General features: G+C 40.9%; 1 protein-coding gene across 44 annotated transcripts in view; it reads left to right on the top strand.

The window, feature by feature from the left end:
- Positions 1–17,874, top strand: part of CTNND1 (catenin delta 1) — a 66,629-nt gene that overhangs the window by 31,875 nt on the left and 16,880 nt on the right. For all 44 annotated transcript variants that reach the window (XM_087950531.1, XM_087950539.1, XM_087950506.1 and 41 more), the window contains 4 exons: positions 10,860–11,323; positions 11,426–11,609; positions 12,512–12,629; positions 14,941–15,094. In XM_087950531.1, coding sequence (XP_087806657.1) covers positions 10,860–11,323; positions 11,426–11,609; positions 12,512–12,629; positions 14,941–15,094 — 920 coding nt within the window. The remainder of the gene's footprint in view (positions 1–10,859; positions 11,324–11,425; positions 11,610–12,511; positions 12,630–14,940; positions 15,095–17,874) is intronic.

The following is a 17,874-nucleotide window of genomic DNA, read 5'->3' on the forward strand; positions in this document are numbered from 1 at the left end:
TGGAGACTATTTGTGTATAAAAAATTCTTCAGGGGAATGAATATGCTTGCTCCTTCTCTTGAAGTGTGCATGCAGGGAAGGATTACATCACAACTATGCTGAGCTGGTAATGTGTTTCAGTGACACAGATCTGTGTAACCGAGTCTCATTCCCACTAATGTGATAAATCCTAGTCCAGTCAAGCTGCATGAAATTGCAGGTGGGGAAGAGAGGGCTCCAATAATAGAAAAGGTTCAAGTAACAAAAAGAACGCAAACCTCCAAGCTCCAAGTTTGTATTTTAAGGAGCTGTCTAGTCTGCTTCCTAATAATGCCTATATCGAATGCTGCTCCATAAGAGATCCCTGTCTTCTAAATACCTATTTGCAACCTTAAATAGCGCAGCTCAAGCTTTTACTACCTTAGTTGAGTACAAGACTGTTTTTAAACATACAGGGAATCATTGTTTTCCTCTTCTTTTCTCAGCCCCTTTCCCCCTGAAAAAAAGAAAAATTAAAACTCTGGAAATGGTTAACACTCCCCAACCCAAGGAATTACTTTCTTTTAGAATATGAAATGCAATAGAACCAGATACTGATATATTCACCTTTTATTTTTGCCTTCATTTTTTTTTCCTATTGACTTTTCATGGGAAGATTTTTATTCTAGAACAGTGGGTTCTCAAATGTTTGGATTTCCGAGACCCTTTTACATTCTTAAAAATTACTGAGGATCTTTGGTTTGAAACTTGGCATGTTTTAAAACTTGATTTTGCAGTCCCCCCTTGAAAAGGGTCTCAGAGACCCCCAGACCACACTTTTAAGCCCTGTTGCACTGGAGGATCTAAGGGCTGGAGTTCTTACACCTGAGGACAAAATAGCACAGTCAGAGGTTTTCTTGTGTAATGGACCTCTTTGCTGCTGACTTTTTATCCAGGAGACCAGTTGGATCTACTCAAAGACCATTTTTGAAAGAGCACAAAGCCACTCCCCAGAAGAAGCCCACCCCTCCCCCGATCTGCTATTTGACAGGTTTGTCCCACGTACGCAGTGAGAGGAGAGAGCTAGCTGTCCCATTTTACCACTTCAAAACTTGCCGTTAAAACAAGCTTGTCACTTGGGGCTGATCATAGCCTTGTTTGAGGGTGGATCTAACAAACTACAGCCTCCAGGAAGTGGTGGATGCGACGGGAAATCCCATCTCTTCCAAAGCCGCCACCTCTTGTAGCCCTTCAGACAGCCCATCTGTTCTGGCAGATGGTGAGACTCCAGCTTCCCAAAACAATATGGTCCTGGGAGGTGAGTGCTCAGGAACCAGACTTGACGATGGGCGATCCCAAGCCAGCCTGAAGTGAAGTCAAGAGCTTGGCGTTGGTAGCAAAAGGTATGAAATTAGCCCAGATTAAAACTGCTGCAGTTGGCTGTCAGTTTAAAAGGAAAAATAACCATTTTAACATCAAAACAGCTGAGGATGACTTTAGGTGCTTCACGTATGTATTAGAAACAAAATGACTCACGGGGTTATGGCAGAAAACCTTGTCAGGGCATGTTTGTCCTGTGCTTAGATGAAAGTGAGGACATAGTCTGGGGTCAGACTATTATAGCTCCTTTTTATTATCATGTTGACAGTTTCTTTTGACTTCAACTTTGTTTTTCTAATCTGCCAAACTGACAAAATTAAGGTGTTTTTTTTTTTTAAAAAAAAAAAACCTCTGCGGATTATAGTTTCAGCTTTGAGAAAAATTAAAATCTTATTGTAAATTCAACTAGAAAGTATAATTAGCTTCTGACTAAGGCTGGCGGTACTTTTATGTTTCATACATTTACCGAACATGAGTTGTTTGCTCTTAAAATAGCAAAATGAACTTAGGTCAGGAAAAAAATTAATATGGCATGTATTTATAACCACCACCCCCTCCCCCCGATTTCTGTTTTTCAACAAAAATAGAATTTTCAAAATTTTCACCTGAGATTTTAATGCCATTGAAGAGAAAATATTTTATCCAGCAAATAATGTAACACATCATGTGCTTAGACTAAGGGAGACTCAGCCAATCTCATTGTACACATGTTGTGCATTGACAATAAAGAATTGAATTGAATTAAATTGGATATTCCACCAGATGCATCCAGACATCTAAAGCTGAAAATATCAGGTCACGATGAACGAGGTTGTTGAGTTATGCTAGAAATGCTTTTTAAAGCTTTTTCTTACGCTTGGTTTTTTTTTCTTTCTTTCTTTTGCTGGATTGTGGCTAAACCTTGGATGCAAGGTCTCTACTTTAGACCTCCGCTCTGCACTTACCCAAGACGCTCCCTGCCTCCTTCCCTCATCTGAGTAAATACTAGTTTACTTTGTGGAGGAGTTGTAAAAATTACAAGTGTATGCAGGAAGTATTACATGGCTATATAAATAATATCGCAGTACATCTGGTAGCCATAACATGGCTACTATTCTTTTTGAGAGTCTTCTGTGCTACAGATGGGTTATAGCAAGGGAAGGGTATTTATACAACGGTTTGGCAATGAGTTACTGCTTATACCAGTGTGGGCTTGTTATGTAAAGATAGATGTGATTAGTTCACAAGAGGGGGGGGGCGTGCCTATTTTTCTTTTCTAAGGTATGGAATAATCCTGGTATCTTGTTCAGTATGAGAAATCTGTTTACCCTCTGGGCTAAAATTGCTTAACTTAGATTCTTAACTGGTCTGATAACTGCTGTAGCATCCTGGGAATATGAATTTCCGTTTTAAAAAAAGAAACACCATCCTAACTTGCTAGTTTGATCCACTGCAGAGGCCTAAATTGTTCCACCTAAACATTCCAAAAAAGAGGATGTGGTTGTGGTTTCTACTGAAATGGGGCAATGCAATAGTAATTATGGAGTACAGCTTCCATTTCTCCTGTGTATTCAAACTGCCTTCCCTTCTCTAATGCAAGTTTATGTCCCCTGTCTGTCTTTCACAAGTATGGTCCTGAATTTTCATGATCTGATTAGTCTGCCCACTCCTTCCATGTTAAAGTCTTCAGCTACAGTAAATTGCATAAATGTAAGGCATGCAAACTGTCTTCTATAATACTTCTGTTTGACTTGCTGTCATTTGAAAGGAAGCATTTCACCTCCTAAAGTATGCATACACCTTGGTTGCCTGAGTTGAAGTCTGAAGTAGATGAAATTGTCTTGTTGTTTGCTTGCCAGTTATCCATTAGCTCCGTGCCTATAATTGCCTGATGTAATATTCAAAAAATCAGTAAAGTGTTGGAGTAATTTCCCCCTAATCCAAGCATGCTGTCTTAGATTATGGTAACCTAAGGCATCTGGAGAATATCAAGTTAAGGAAGACTCTTGAGCCAATAACAAAATCAGACTTTAAAACGCAAATTAGAGATTGAAAACCTGCAAACCCTTCAAATTATTGGTAAACTCAGTGTTAGAATCTTTTTATAGCAAAACCAGATGCAAGAGGGAAGATTGGTGGTTAGGCTCACATGAGATTTTCCAATGTATATGTAATAAGTGTCCACAATCTGTAATGGTTGCATGGCACCAATGCAAGACTTTGGAATAGATGTTCATAGACCCAATAAGCAGAAGGATTCCCCCCAAGGTAGCAAAGAGAATCTTAATTCCTTTTTTTTCCAGAGGTGGGGAGAAAGAAGCAGCAAAACAGAGAAGTTTTCCTGTGTTATTGGCAGTGTTTCTTTTCTTTGTGCACAAAGTGAGGAGAGGATGAACCCTTGTGGCCCAATAGTCTTCTGCGTTAAAATGGCAATGAACAGCTCTGGAAAGTCAGACTACAAATTGGGGGATCAGATAAGGGTGAAAAAGGTTATCCTCTCCTTTCCTCTCTCATTCCAATAACCCTGGTCGGAATTTTTCCTCAGCTGACTTTCTTTATACACTTAGGTAGTTAATCCTAATCATAGACATCCCACATCACATCACAATTTTAGCCCTGATTTTTCTGCAGACAAACTTCATGCTCTTCCTTTAACTGAAGGTTGGCATCAGTCATTAAAGTCGTTGCCAAAGAACATAGGCAGCTGTGAAGCAATTACAGTAGCAAAGACTGTCCTGAATTTCCCAATCACCATCTTGGCAAGGAGAACAGCACTAGCTACACTCAGCAAAGACCTCTGCAAGGAATCTGGAATCTCTCTCTATTCAATTGAGTAGATAAGATCCCAAAATAACCAGCTCCTAGAGACCTCCCAGCAGCTGGTTTCTGACACAAAGTCCAGGAGAAGGATTATTGCTGTTATCATCCTATGCTGTCTTGATACTGACAAAATAAAGATGAGCCATTTCCATTGGTTGACAGCTGAAATGACCTCTGAGGGCCTGTCATTCCCATGCGTTTTAAAGCTTGAAAATCATGTTGTGAAGGAAACCTTTTAAATAAACGAGTCCAACCTCAGCTGCACGCTGAGAACACTCATCCATAATTATTTCTGTTGTGATTCATGGTGGCCTTGATACCTTGAAAATACTTACAGCGTGTTGATCTTTGGTGCTCTCCCCAATATTTGAATGGATGTAATTGGCTTTAAGTTCCTTGCCTAATAAAGGTTTGGCTCCATTTAGACCTGTGAGAGGCAAACTCCTTGTTTTATAGGATGATGACACAATAATTCTAACCACTGCTTCATTTGAATTGGCATCTCCTTCCCCTTGTGCCATGGCATGAGCATGATCTAGATAAGGGCTGTCAAACTCGTGGGCCGTGGGCCAGATGTGTCATGCGCTGGCCATGCCCGTGCCCATTTTAGTGAAGGGGAAAAAAAATTCCGATATGTCATGTGATTCTGCCGTGACGACGCGAGTTTGACACCCCTGAGCTAGATGAATGTATACCCCGTATTCAAATTGAATCATGAGTAGCTTTGTTGGACTTCTCTATAGCTTTAAATGCTGACATGCTTGCTGGAATGGATTTGGGGAGGAGATTCTTTGAGATGGTGCTGTGGAGGTGGATATTATTAGACATCTTAGCTACTGGCACAGAGTGTGTGACAGGCAGTTACTGTGAGAGGTGGCTTGGAGTTCACTGGATGATTTTTATTGACTATCAAGTGCCTTTCCCATTCCATCTGAATTTTAAAAAGTTGTAGGTAGCAATAGGTTGGATGAGACCCTTTTGTTGTTTTGAGGAAAACAGGAGACAGGAGGTATGTCTGCTGCCTTAAGTTGACCAAATGAAAAAAGAAGTAGGATAAAATAACCACTGGCAAATTAAATCTTTATCTAATATATTGTTTGTATTTAGTAGAAAAAGGACCAGGGCTTAGTCTGTCTTGGGTGGTATTCCAAGTTGCAGTTTAAATATATCCTAGTTCAAACTTTGCTATAGATATTTGTTTAATTGTATGGTCAGGAGAAGTGCTTTTGTACTTCAACTAGTGCACAGTCTGCACCTTTTCCTGGAGGTGTTGCGTGAGTATTATAACCTGAAATCTTCAATTGCATCTTGCTTGGACAACTGTAAGCTGATTTGCTTGAGTCTTTCACTAAAGAGTGTTCAGATTTTCTGTTGGCTGAGAATTCTCCAGCTAAACCATGGAACATTATAGGAAGCATGTGATTCCATCACAATAATTTTAATAGCTGGTTATGAGTTATAAAGTCATATGGGAGCCAGTGTCTAAATGACTGCTCTCCCATGCAAATTAGCTTAGATTTTATTGAAAGAAGCTTTCAATTTCAAGCTTTCCTTTTTTCCTTTCCCATGACATTTTTGATAGTGCTTCCAACGTATGGAAGTCCTTAATAGAAGAAGGTTCTCCTTTGTCTCCTTTTCTGATGACCTTTTTATAAACAAGCAGAAATATGCTTAGACCTGGGTTCAGTTCTGTCTCCTTTCATTATAGGGGCTTGAGCTTGCTGTTTTCCAGATTTACTCTTTGGAGGAGTTCTTTTGCCATCTGCTTTTTATTCTTCACATTGCATGTTGCATTTTATGGCTATCTGCCTTGAGTACTCATTTGTTGGAAAAGGCGGGATATAATTCAACAGATTAAAAATGCCTCAAAAACTCTGGGTAGGAATGAACTCTCTGTTGAACTGATACTAATGATGCTGTCCCTTTGGTTTGACCGGAGTCAATGATTAAACAACTTGCAAGCCTTTATTAAAATAGAAAAATGTCATTGGTTACCTGTGATGTTGGTATAAAAATTGCTCCAATAGAATCTACATATGTGGATTTTGACCTCTAGCCACCAGTTGTGAAACCAGTGTGCTGTGTACAGACTGATAACAATCGCAGAGATCTTTGGAATCTGAGTATTTCTTGCAGCTGGCTCTTTCTCTCTGGCTTCTCCCTTATTATCCAGACTGGAGCTTTGTATGTCTGTGTGCAAGCTTGTATGAAATTTTTTCCCCCTTCGGACTTTATGGAACATAACTCGTCTGATATTATCTTAGCTCATTTGTTCTGAGCAAGAAACCTGTAAAAAGGATTGGGATCTGGTAGTTTACACAAGAGAGCTCTTAAGAATTTCTCTTATGCATAGGGTCCTCTAGTTTTAATTTTTCATAAATGTTGGAGATCCACTGTCGAGGATTCTGCCAGAATTCTTAAGAATACACAAAACATTGGAAGATGATGTGCTTGGATAATAAGTCACGGGAGAGGTTTAATTTCCTCTTCCTCCCACATTGTTGACATCTCGAAGAGGGCAAGATTGCGTCGAAACAATTTCCCAGAACAGCTGCCAGGTCCAAGTGGTTTGTTTTATACTAGGCTTAAAAACAATCCCCCCTCCTCAGTTAGCATTTGTTTCAGGGAGCAGAATACTATATGCTTACACTCTGTGATCAAGAGATTAAGACAAGCAAAGAACTGTATATTTGTGGGTGGGTGCAGGGCTTCCGAAATAACCTAGAACTATGTGGGTATCTTGTATGGACAAGTTTGAAAGATGGAAAATAATTGTTAACCGTCATTGTCCGTCTCTCAAGGCACCTGGGAAATTTGCAGTCTGGTTCAGAGGTCTTTAAATTCCCTTCCTTCAGGGACCACATTTTATGTTGACTTGTCTGGGGAGGAGATCAGAGAATGTTCTCTCTTTAGTCCGGCTGTGAGTGACAGCTCTTAGATTCTGCTGTTGCCCCAAATAAACCAAGTAGGGGCACAACGCTCTTCTACTGTTATGAGCCTTAAAGCAAATAATACTTTGTAGAAAACCCTGTGTTGTCACAGATGTGGATAGAGAACATTTCAGGAACATAATTGAAAGTAACTATTCTGAAGCAATATTTTAGAACCCCTCACAGAGCATTTACAAATCAGAGTCAGCTGTACTGAACTAGGCAGGCCAATGGTTTGAGTTAGTATGAGGCAGTTCCTTGTGCTGTCATGAAAAATTAGCAGGGTAGAACAAAGTTATTTATTTTCTTTAGCTTATCTTATGACAAAGTACTTTATCTTGGACATTTTTCAACCAAAGATCAAGAGGCAAACTGATTCCAGACAATTTATTGTTGAATTGCCTTGGCTTACTCAGGTTTTACAAAAAAAAAAGTTCACATGATATCACCCATCTGGAATCCTCTTATATTTCCCCTAAATATCATGGGATGTCTTACCAAAGAAAGCTCAACTTTTCTGAAGATTGCTGAAGAAAACATGCAGTGTAATAAGCCATTGGTTTAGATGGCTTTGGTATTACAGTACTTCTGTGTTTTTAAGAGGTACGGCTTTGGTGCAGGCAGTTTTGTGGCTTATCACACATTTGTGGTGGGCTATCATTTCATAATTTTTTAATGATGTTCATTTCAACGTTACAACTTTAGTAGTATTAAAAAGTTATTTGTTATTCTTTGAGAAATCAAAATAGTGAAATGCCACTTACGTAAGAGCTCAGCATAGTACTAATGAAAGTTCATTAAAAGTGTATTATAATGCTAATGAACCAATATTTCTAATGAAATATATCCACTTTAAAACAGAAAAGGATAAAGGTCTAGTTCTAGTCACTGTTATTTTAGTGAAGTGGTTAATTTTGAAAGAAGAGCAAGAGTGTTTTTATAAAAAGTCTTATAATGGGAAACTTAACTAGAAGGTATCAATCGCTTGCAACCCTAGGTGGGAGGCAGGGATTTTACTGTTTCAAGACTACAGGGTTTTATTACCCAGGACTGGAGGGCGAAAATATTGGCAGGTATTTTATTCAATTCCGTGTGGCAGCTGCTACTGACTAAATAGGTTGCTTTGTTTGATCAGGGACTTCCCAGTCCTCTTCTAGACAACTGGCATAACACACAGTTCTCCTCCTGAGCTCAAAAGAATGTCAAAGAGCAACCTGTGAAAAAGGGGGAAAAAGGCACTCCACCTCCCAGCCCCTATCCAATGTTTATGAATTCTGAACTTGAGTCAGATGGTGAGTGAAGGCGGCTTTAGCTACGTTTCCTTTTAGGCCCTGCGTGGGCCTAAATGGCAGGGATAACAGGTGCTAAGCTGAGGAATTGCTGGACTCTGCTGCGGAACCAAAACACGAAATGACATAGACCTGATATGGCCTTTTGTCACTTGGGTAAAAAGTTAGATAACTCTTCGGTTTAGGGCAGATAAACCTCCGTTCTGTTAAAAGTCAAAATCAAATGGGCAGTCTTTTGTTCTAATATATCAGCTGGCTTTCTTCAGGCATACTTACATAGTAGCAACTCCTAGCTAATTTTAAAAGAATGTAGAGTAATCAGATGGAGATAAGACACCAGGGACTAAGTGCTGCTATGTACACTGATCAGCTTCTGTGTTTGAGCAAGAGGGAGGTTGGACTGACTTCATGCTTACAATCGGAAAGGAGAGAACGTAACTTGAGTTGAAAGACATAATTCTTTCTCCAAAGGCCAAGATCTTAACAGCTCTGCCATGCGTAGCTTTGCTTCCAACAGTACTTGTAGAAATTAAAAACCTCTAAAGTATTTAAAATTGTGGATTTACACTACTCCTCAGCTTACAACCATTTGTTTTGTGACCATTCAAAAGTTGAAACGGCACTGAAAAAAATCCCACCCCATTCCTTTTTGCAATGAGCCTTATTGGCCAACACTTTATTTAAACTTTTTTTTTTTTTCATAACCTGCTGAATTGTGCTTCGTGTGGAATCTTGGATCCTTCTGAGAGTTGAAGTCCACAAGTCTTAAAGTTGCCAAGTTTGGGGACCCCTGGCTTAAATGTTAGCAGGAATGAGAGGGCTGCCTTGGATACATGTACATAAAATTGCTTAGGGGAGTTCCCTGAAAAAGAAGCTGAGATATCTACTGACATACCATCATTGTTCCATCATTACAATGAAAGGAACTTTCCCTTTCCCTGAAGCTCTTTACAAATGACATCCTTTTGCAATTTCTTCCTTTCCCTTCTCACCCTAACCCTAATTTCTGCATTATTTCGATGACATTTCCTGGGGTTCGTTTTTTTTCTCTTTGCAATCATTCTCTAAAGCAGGGTGAATGAAGCCTTAAATACTACAGCCTGTAGAGGCATTCTATAAATTACAGTATAGAAGCTAAATTTGATGTGATAAAGAAGAAAATTACTAAATACACACTGAATCTTATTATCCTGAAGGCACAGCTGTTCTCTTAGTGTCGTCGTTGGCCTGTCTTATTCCCCAATATTAAATAATGAGACATGCAGTCTACTAGGTGTGACACCTTAAGCGAGAGGCATTTAATCATTTTTAAAGGGCTTAAGTAAAGTCTGCTGGTGTGCCTCTGAAATGTTCTGGTTATTATTTACACTTCGATTGTGTCATGTAAAGATCCAGTGTCCTTGAAATGTCATCTAACTTCACCTACCTGACTTGACTGCACAACAAAGAAAGCATTGCAGGCCTGGCTGACAAGAAGTCTTTGTGAACAGCTTTGGTATAATTGGGGCAATGGTGAATAGGCCAGATGATGTAGAAAGGGGTCTGTGGTTAGGCATAAATGACGTCTACTTGCCCTCTAGTGGTCAAATTAGAGCGGCATTTGCTCAGAAGAAAAATTCTGTTGACAAGAGCTAATTCGATTCAATTTTAATTTTTCCCCCTAGGCCCAGCTTGGCTACCTATGCAGTCAAGCCAACTTCTAGCCCTGCTCCCTCTGCCTCTTTTACCGGGCAATGAGGCAGTTGACGGGCACCTGCCTGCATTCCTGTATTCCTCCAGGACTGGGAGGGAAGGTCATGCTGGATTTCTTTGTTGCTACACGACCCAAGTTTGTTGCCACATGACCCAAGCACGAGAGATGCTGCTGGAAAAGTAGCAATCGGGGCATACGTTTTTAGGAATGCTCTTGATTTTAGAGTGGATGAGGGAGCAGTATCAGTAATGAATAGAGGTGTGCACTATCCACATCCAGCGTCTAGTGGGTGGATATCATCCTCATGTTATTTGACAGCAGCCCCCTAAAGCAACCATACCTTTTTCTCGGCTCATACTTGCATAGCATTATCATCAGAGATCCTCCCATGCTATGTACCATATCGGGTAGCCTACTTGCAGGCTTTGGAAAATTTAAATTTGGAGAATTTAAGTTCACTATGCCCTGTTATCACCTTTTAAATGGTAATTAGTATTTTTGTGAGGCCATGTGACCATTTTGGAAGAGGCAGGGGTCCTTTAAGGAGCTACTAACATTATTATTATACGTGTTATATATATGTGCCCACATCAGATCCAAAGCATCTTTGGATCCAATTACCGTTCATTTCTTGTGATGAGATGATGGTACCTGAGGCTTACCAGGGGCTACGTCTTTTCTATTTCTGATTGCAAAAGTGTCCTCATTAGAGAGTTAGTAGGTTAGTTCAGTGCTCTTCTCTGTGGCATTGTAGCCGTGCCCTTGATAAAGATGGCTTACCTGGCCATTTATTTTATTTTCTGTTTACAGGAGTTACGAAGACATGCTTGTGGATGACATGGCTAGAGACCAGTATTACTGGTCCCCAATGTCACAACATGATAGAGGCAGCCTAGCCAGTCTGGACAGCCTGCGAAAAGGAGGCCCACCTCCAGCCAATTGGCGCCAGCCTGAGCTCCCCGAGGTGATCGCTATGCTGGGGTTCCGCTTGGACGCAGTCAAGTCTAATGCTGCTGCTTACCTGCAACACCTGTGCTACCGAAATGACAAGGTGAAAACAGATGTGCGCAAGCTAAAGGGTATTCCTGTCCTCGTTGGGCTACTGGACCACCCCAAGAAAGAGGTGCACTATGGGGCATGTGGGGCCCTCAAGAACATCTCCTATGGCAGAGACCAGGACAACAAGGTTGCCATCAAGAATTGTGATGGTGTCCCTGCTTTGGTGCGCCTGCTCCGAAAGGCACGTGATATGGACCTCACCGAAGTCATTACAGGTAACCATTGCTGGCATTGCCCACAGAGAATGGCTAGAGATGTAAGGGCCTTTCTGGCACACAGATACGTTTTTGAATAACATTATACATTCTCCACCACAGGGACACTCTGGAACCTATCCTCTCATGACTCAATAAAAATGGCCATTGTGGATAATGCCTTACATGCCCTCACGGATGAGGTTATCATCCCACGCTCTGGATGGGAACGAGAGCCCAGCGAAGACTCCAAGCCCCGCCATATAGAGTGGGAATCAGTGCTCACCAACACCATTGGCTGCCTTAGGTGAGCTGGCTCTATGCTGTTATGACAAGGACTCTTGACAGTTCTCTAAAGAGCCACATCCAAACTGCAAAAACTTAACCCATGATGCTGGAGTTTGAGGAGTTCCCTCTTGGGGAAAGGCCATTTGGTGCCAGGTGTTGTAGTCCAGTTGGGAAAGAGATACAGTACTGGCCACAAAAGAGGATCTTCAGTGACCTGGTACTTCCTGGTTTGCCTGATATATAGTAACCTTGGATTGGCTTTATAACTCTGGACAGTAAACCCTGGTGGCTGTCCACATAATCAAAACTGAGAATAAGAGAGGGGCTTTTCAGAATGCGCAAAATGGAGCTGCTAATAGTTTTAGTAGAAATTTTTATCCAAAATAGAATTTCCCTGTGGTAAGATGGGCAGCCAATAAATTTTATAAATAAAGAAATGTAAAGAAAATTGGCAAAATCAACATTGAAACAGGTGGCATGTGTCTGAACTTCGTTCAGTCATGACGAGGATGGCAGCAGCATTGGCTGAAATCTCTAGGTCTGATAAGAGGATATGTTAAAGATGGCAGAAGACTGAAGAATGTTGCTGAATTTAGAAGTTCACACTAGGGCCTTGGAAATTTTTCCACCCAAACACCCACATGGATTAGGTTTCACAGATTGTGATAAGCTTCCTTGTGATTTGTTTGGTTTGCCACCTAGTGTGAAACTGGTGATTTGTAACGCAGAGTTTAATGCTTGGCATGCTTTGTGAAATCAAGCACAGCAGGGTTGGACAAATAATGCTGTAATGTGTTGTGTGAACCTAGCCCCATTGTTGAGAGTAGAAGTTGGGTTAAATTGGCTTAAAGCTGACATATTTTCAAAGCCGTAACCTGCTGGTGTCTCCATCTTTCTAAAAGATTTTCTTGGTTTTTATAGGAACGTCAGCTCGGAGAGGAGTGAAGCCCGTCGAAAGCTGCGGGAGTGTGATGGGCTAGTGGATGCACTTTTATACATTGTCCAAGCAGAAATTGGCCAGAAAGATTTAGACAGCAAGGTAAAAAGGAGCGGGGAAAGCACACGAAACTTCCCCCCAACAGCTTATTTTTAGTGGACTAGATGTAGTTGGGCTTTTCCTCCACCTCATGTTCTGTGATTTCTATTTGGATTAGCCTTTTCTGAGCAAAGAAAGAAATCCTATATAATCAGAGAGATCTGAAGTTTCATCTTTCGGGGATTGAAGAAGAATATTTAAATTTCATATTTCATTTCATGTCTTGGTAAGGCTACACTTGGAATACTGAATTCAGTTTTCGTTGCCACCATGTAAAAAAGATGTTGAGACTCTAGAAAAAGTGCAGAGAAGAGCAACAAAGATGATTAGGGGACTGGAGGCTAAAACATATAAAGAATAGTTGCTGGAATTGGGTATGTCTAGTTTAATGAAAGGAAGGACTAAGGGGTGACATGATAGTGTTCCGATATTTGAGGGGTTGCCTCAAAGAAGAGGGAGTCATGCTATTCTCCAAAGCACCTGAAGGCAGGACAAGAAGCAATGGACGGAAGCTAATCAAAGAGAAAAGTGTTCTGTCTCACCTTTCTTCTTTCTCAAAAGATGAAAGAGTACAAACTCACACACACACAGGCAGGCAAGCTGACTCGGACTTCACAGAGTTAATTCTTTGGAACTGATAATGTCCTTGGCATTCCAACACGCTCTGCCTGCCAAGTCCGAATTGATAACAAGTAAAAAGCTACTTACAGAGAATTACAAGGCAGACCACAAGAATCATTCACAACGAAAAACCTGAAGTAAGATTAAACTTTGTCCCGTACACAGTTCCAGCCGACAACACACCCACTTTTATCCCCTGTGGGGTGTGGCTCAATGACTCAGCTCACTCTCTGACCCTCCCACGCCTCCTACGTTGCTGCTCACGTTTCTTCCTACGACGCTGCTTAGGATCAAGCCAACATTCTTCCTCTTGACTCCCTGTCAGGGGCTGCTCCGATATGCCTTCCTCCTGATTAATCTCAGGCTGTTCCTCTCGGTTGTCTGATGAAACCTGAGGCATTATCAGGGAGGAAGGCATTGCCAGAGAGGAAGGTCCTGGGGAGGAAGGCATTCCCAGTTCCTCCTCCTCATCTTCCAAGTCCTCTTCCTCTAACAACACAGGCTTGGGAATTGGAGCCACAACAGAAAAGTAAACTAGAACTAAGGAGACATTTGCTAACAGTTAGAATAATTAATCTGTGGAGAAACTTGTCTCCAGAAGTTGTGAATGCTCCAACACTGGAAGTTTTTAAGAAGAGATTGGACAACCCTTTGTCTGAAATGATATAGGGTTTCCTGCCTGAGCAGAGGGTTGGATTAGAAGACCTCCAAAGTCCCTTCCAATTCTGTTATTCAATTCTGAGGTTAGCCTGGTATTCGCTGCTGTTCTTTAAGATGTACAATGTTGTTGCACGGGCCATCTGGTTTTCCCATATCCTCAAAATTAAAACACCCTCTTTGGATTTTAAACAGGGCAGGCTTTCACCCAAAGATAGCAAAACAAAACCAGTAAGATCTTTTGGACAGGTGATTTAGAAACAAAAGTTAGAGCATCCTTTCCCCTCAGCGTGCATATATTTTCTTCTCATTTTCTATCCCGGATCCATTAATATGTAAAGCAGGGCATACTACCTATTCTTCCTGCCACTTCCTAGGACTCCTAGGGATGAGCAGCTTAATAAGACCATCCTCCATTTGTGGCAGTGAGTTGTTATATAGCAGGCAATCAAGTTGGTTCTAATTCAGATATTAGTACTCTAAAGTCAATAACTCTGTATAGCCCAAACACATGGCTTGTTATTAGGAATTAAGGACCTTGTTGTAATCCACCTGAAGGGTGGCATTAAAAATATTAAAATAACAATAATCTAAACTTCTTAAAATAATTCCTATTCTACTGAATCTGACTATGCCATCCTTAATCTTAAATCCAAATGAAAAAAGCACAGAAGGACCAAATGAGACTGGTTCTTCTTGTAAGGACATTCTTCCTTCTGATAAGAGTTGCCACCTCTCCCTTTCTGTGTATGCTTTCCTTCTGACTCAATACTTAGATCTTACCTTAGTGTTCTTTTAAGCAGGGAACGTATGAACACTCCCACAACCTTCAGTAACCCAGTTTTGTATCTCTTCATAAGAATTTTTAATTTCAGCTTTCTGCCCAGAGGCTACTCTACCTAGTTAACCGCTTTAAAAAATTTAAAAGCAAGTAAAATCACTGTTAAATAATGAAGACTGAAAAGTTCTGGTTATACTCTGAAGCGTTTGAGCTCCTGTGGCTTTCCTGTCTCACCTGAGGAACTGTCTTCCCCAGCTTGTGGAGAACTGCGTCTGCCTACTGAGGAACTTGTCCTATCAGGTACATCGTGAAATCCCACATGCCGAGCGCTATCAGGAAGCCCCCATCAATGCTGCCAATAATACTGGCCCCCATGCAGCCAGTTGCTTTGGTGCCAAAAAAGGCAAAGGTATGTAACTTTTGAGTACCTGCTCCTGTGGCTAAGTAGCTGGAGAAAAAGGAGGGTAGAACTAGAAGGGGGAGGATGTTGGCTTTTAAGTGCTTCTAATCCTTGGCTTCGTAAGACGAGCTGTCGCTTTCCATTGAAGCCTCTTGGGGTCACTTTCTGGCTGTCCTGCTCTTTATCTCACAAGGTCTATGGACTGTAGCACGTAGCGTTTTTATTTGGTTAATTCAGCTCAGGTGATGGATGGTTCTTCAATTAATTTGTGGCCTATTTCCCCTTCTCTTTGCTTTATATTTCCCCCCCAAAATGGCTGTGATCCTGCTGGCATCTCTTCTCTCTTGCCTCCCTTCTTCCCTGTCCTTCTCTGCGCCAAAAGATGAGTGGTTCGTTAGAGGTGAGTTGGGCTTTTTGATTTTTGGCATGCCTGTGTTCGTGTGATACACAATTTTTCCTCCTGGTCTCATTGTCAACTCAAAAATATTTCTTTGGTGTTTTAGAATTGCCAGCAGAAAGGGAGTATGGGAAGTAGTGCATTCTTTAAATATTTTCATATATAATTTCTAGGCTACCAAAATCTAGGATTATTACTGGAGAGCCATCCAAGATTATTACTGGAGAGCATGATTGATGACTCTTGGCTATGGATGTGTCCCATTAGAGAATATGAATTACGATACACCCAGGGGGTGGGGGAAGACCAGGGTCAAGGGTGAAATGAATGATGTGTCTCAGAGTCGGCTGCACCCAGGTAGCGCTGGCATGTTCACTCCTAATAAATCTTTAAGCTATCTGAAAGAACCAGTCAGAGATTCATGATTTAAATGGAGGTGACTATCAGAGCCCTGACACTCATTTAGTGTGATTGAACCCAATCAGAAGCATAAGCAAGGATGGTGTTGAGTGTTGTGAGACTCCTTGCTTGTCTCATGGAGAGAGGATGCGCTTTTTCTGCTCTTTTACTTGCACCGTGTTTGGGGAGAGCCATCAGACCATCCAAAAGGAATAGGATAATGATGAATCAAGAGTGGTCCAACAGGAAAGCCTTTTCTCAATTAAGATATTAAATTGAGGTTTCAGAAAACAGGCTTGGAAATAAATATTGATTACAATAACAAAATATACCTGGCTGCTGAGTTCTGAGTGTATTCTCGGGTTGCTTATGGGTTAGGGTTAGGGGATTAATCTGTGGATTATTTTTTATTACTTGATTTTTTCTCTATGCTATCTTTATACAAGTGTTTCTGCTATTGCAGTCTTTGCAACATTCCCAATCCTGAAAGATAAATTTAAAGAAATATAGATTTTGAACAAATTTTAGGCTAACTGGAGAAATGCCATCTAGTCCAGCGGTTGCCAACCAGTGGGCCGCGATTAAATTTTGGTGGGCCGCAGAGAAATCTCACCCCCAGAGCACCCCCTCCAAAGCAATTAATCCAGGCTGCGCAGAAACAGAAGGCTGCGCCGCCCACATGGCCCACGGGAACCCTCCCCGCCCACTCACTCCTTACCCGGTAAACTTGCCTGCTAAATTGCTATTTTTCCTTTTTCCAACCATCATCTGTTCTGCTGTGCCGGGAGATTTAGATTAGCTAGGAAGCAGGAAATGGTTGGATTTCTTGCTTTCTAGCTAGTCTTTAGATCTTCGGCTCAGCACAGCCGAACCTCCCTTAGGACTGAAGGTTTGCTTGCAAGCAAATTCAGTGCAGACTCATGGCAAGCAAATATGAGAGACTGAGCTAGCTGATGGCAGATAGATAGATCACTGAATGATTCTGTGAGCAACTCAATCTGCCTGCTTTGCCTGATTTTGGGTAAAAGTTGCTCTTTTTTATAAAAATATTCAATATTTATATAAATATTTATAATATTTACATACAAGCCATGCCCAGCCAGTCACATGACCACCAAGCCACGCCCAAAAATTAGGCCATGCCCACAGAACCGGTTAGTGGTCCCTGGGATCTAAAATTATGAGTTTGGTGGTCCCTGAAGTCCAAAAGGTTGGCGACCCCTGATCTAGTCTAGTCAATTTCATTTTTCTCAATTTTAGTAAATTGAGTAAAATGATTGAAGATGCCTTTGGATAAATGCAGTAATTTGCATGCTACCATGTTTTGAACCCAAATAAATATGAGAAAGTAGAGAATTTGTTTTCTGAATTTGAGCGTGGTAGTATCTAGTCCTTAATGGAAGAGTACATTGATCCTAATTTAGTCTATAAGTTAATATGAAAGAAGCAAATTTGGATTTGCACGTCATGCTTCAGAATAATTTGTTCACTAAGCTACAGACAGCCATTGCAAATCAAGCTGTAAACTATAGTTTGCAAATCATTGGCTGGTTTCATGCATCTTACTAAGAAACAGATGGATCATGGTGGCTTACTACAGCCTTTTACATCTAACTGTCCCCTGATAATATGGACTTCAGTTTCTAGAGATTCCTAGCCAGCATCATCAACGAGACTTCTGAAGGTTGGAAGTCCACATGTCTAGAGACTCTGATTTTACCCAGGATATTAAACTGCTAGTTTTAAGAGCTTATCTGAACATGAACATTTAAATTAAATGGAAAAGGATTATATTCAAATGCTTGGTATGTATGGCGTTTCAAATGCACTCTTGGCATCTCGAGTTAAATGTGTGATCAAAACGCTAGGAGAGCCTATTTTGGTGAGAATTACTGACAGTTGTAACAGATGGTACAGAAATAGTCAGTTCATTAACCTGGCTCCTGTGAAAGCATATCTTTTTTTGTGTATCCTATTTATAGTATAGTAGGTG

Source organism: Notechis scutatus, chromosome 1, assembly GCF_049901735.1.
Source record: "Notechis scutatus isolate UNSWTSFEM ecotype Mainland chromosome 1, rNotScu1.2, whole genome shotgun sequence".
In the NCBI taxonomy this organism is placed as follows: domain Eukaryota; kingdom Metazoa; phylum Chordata; class Lepidosauria; order Squamata; family Elapidae; genus Notechis; species Notechis scutatus.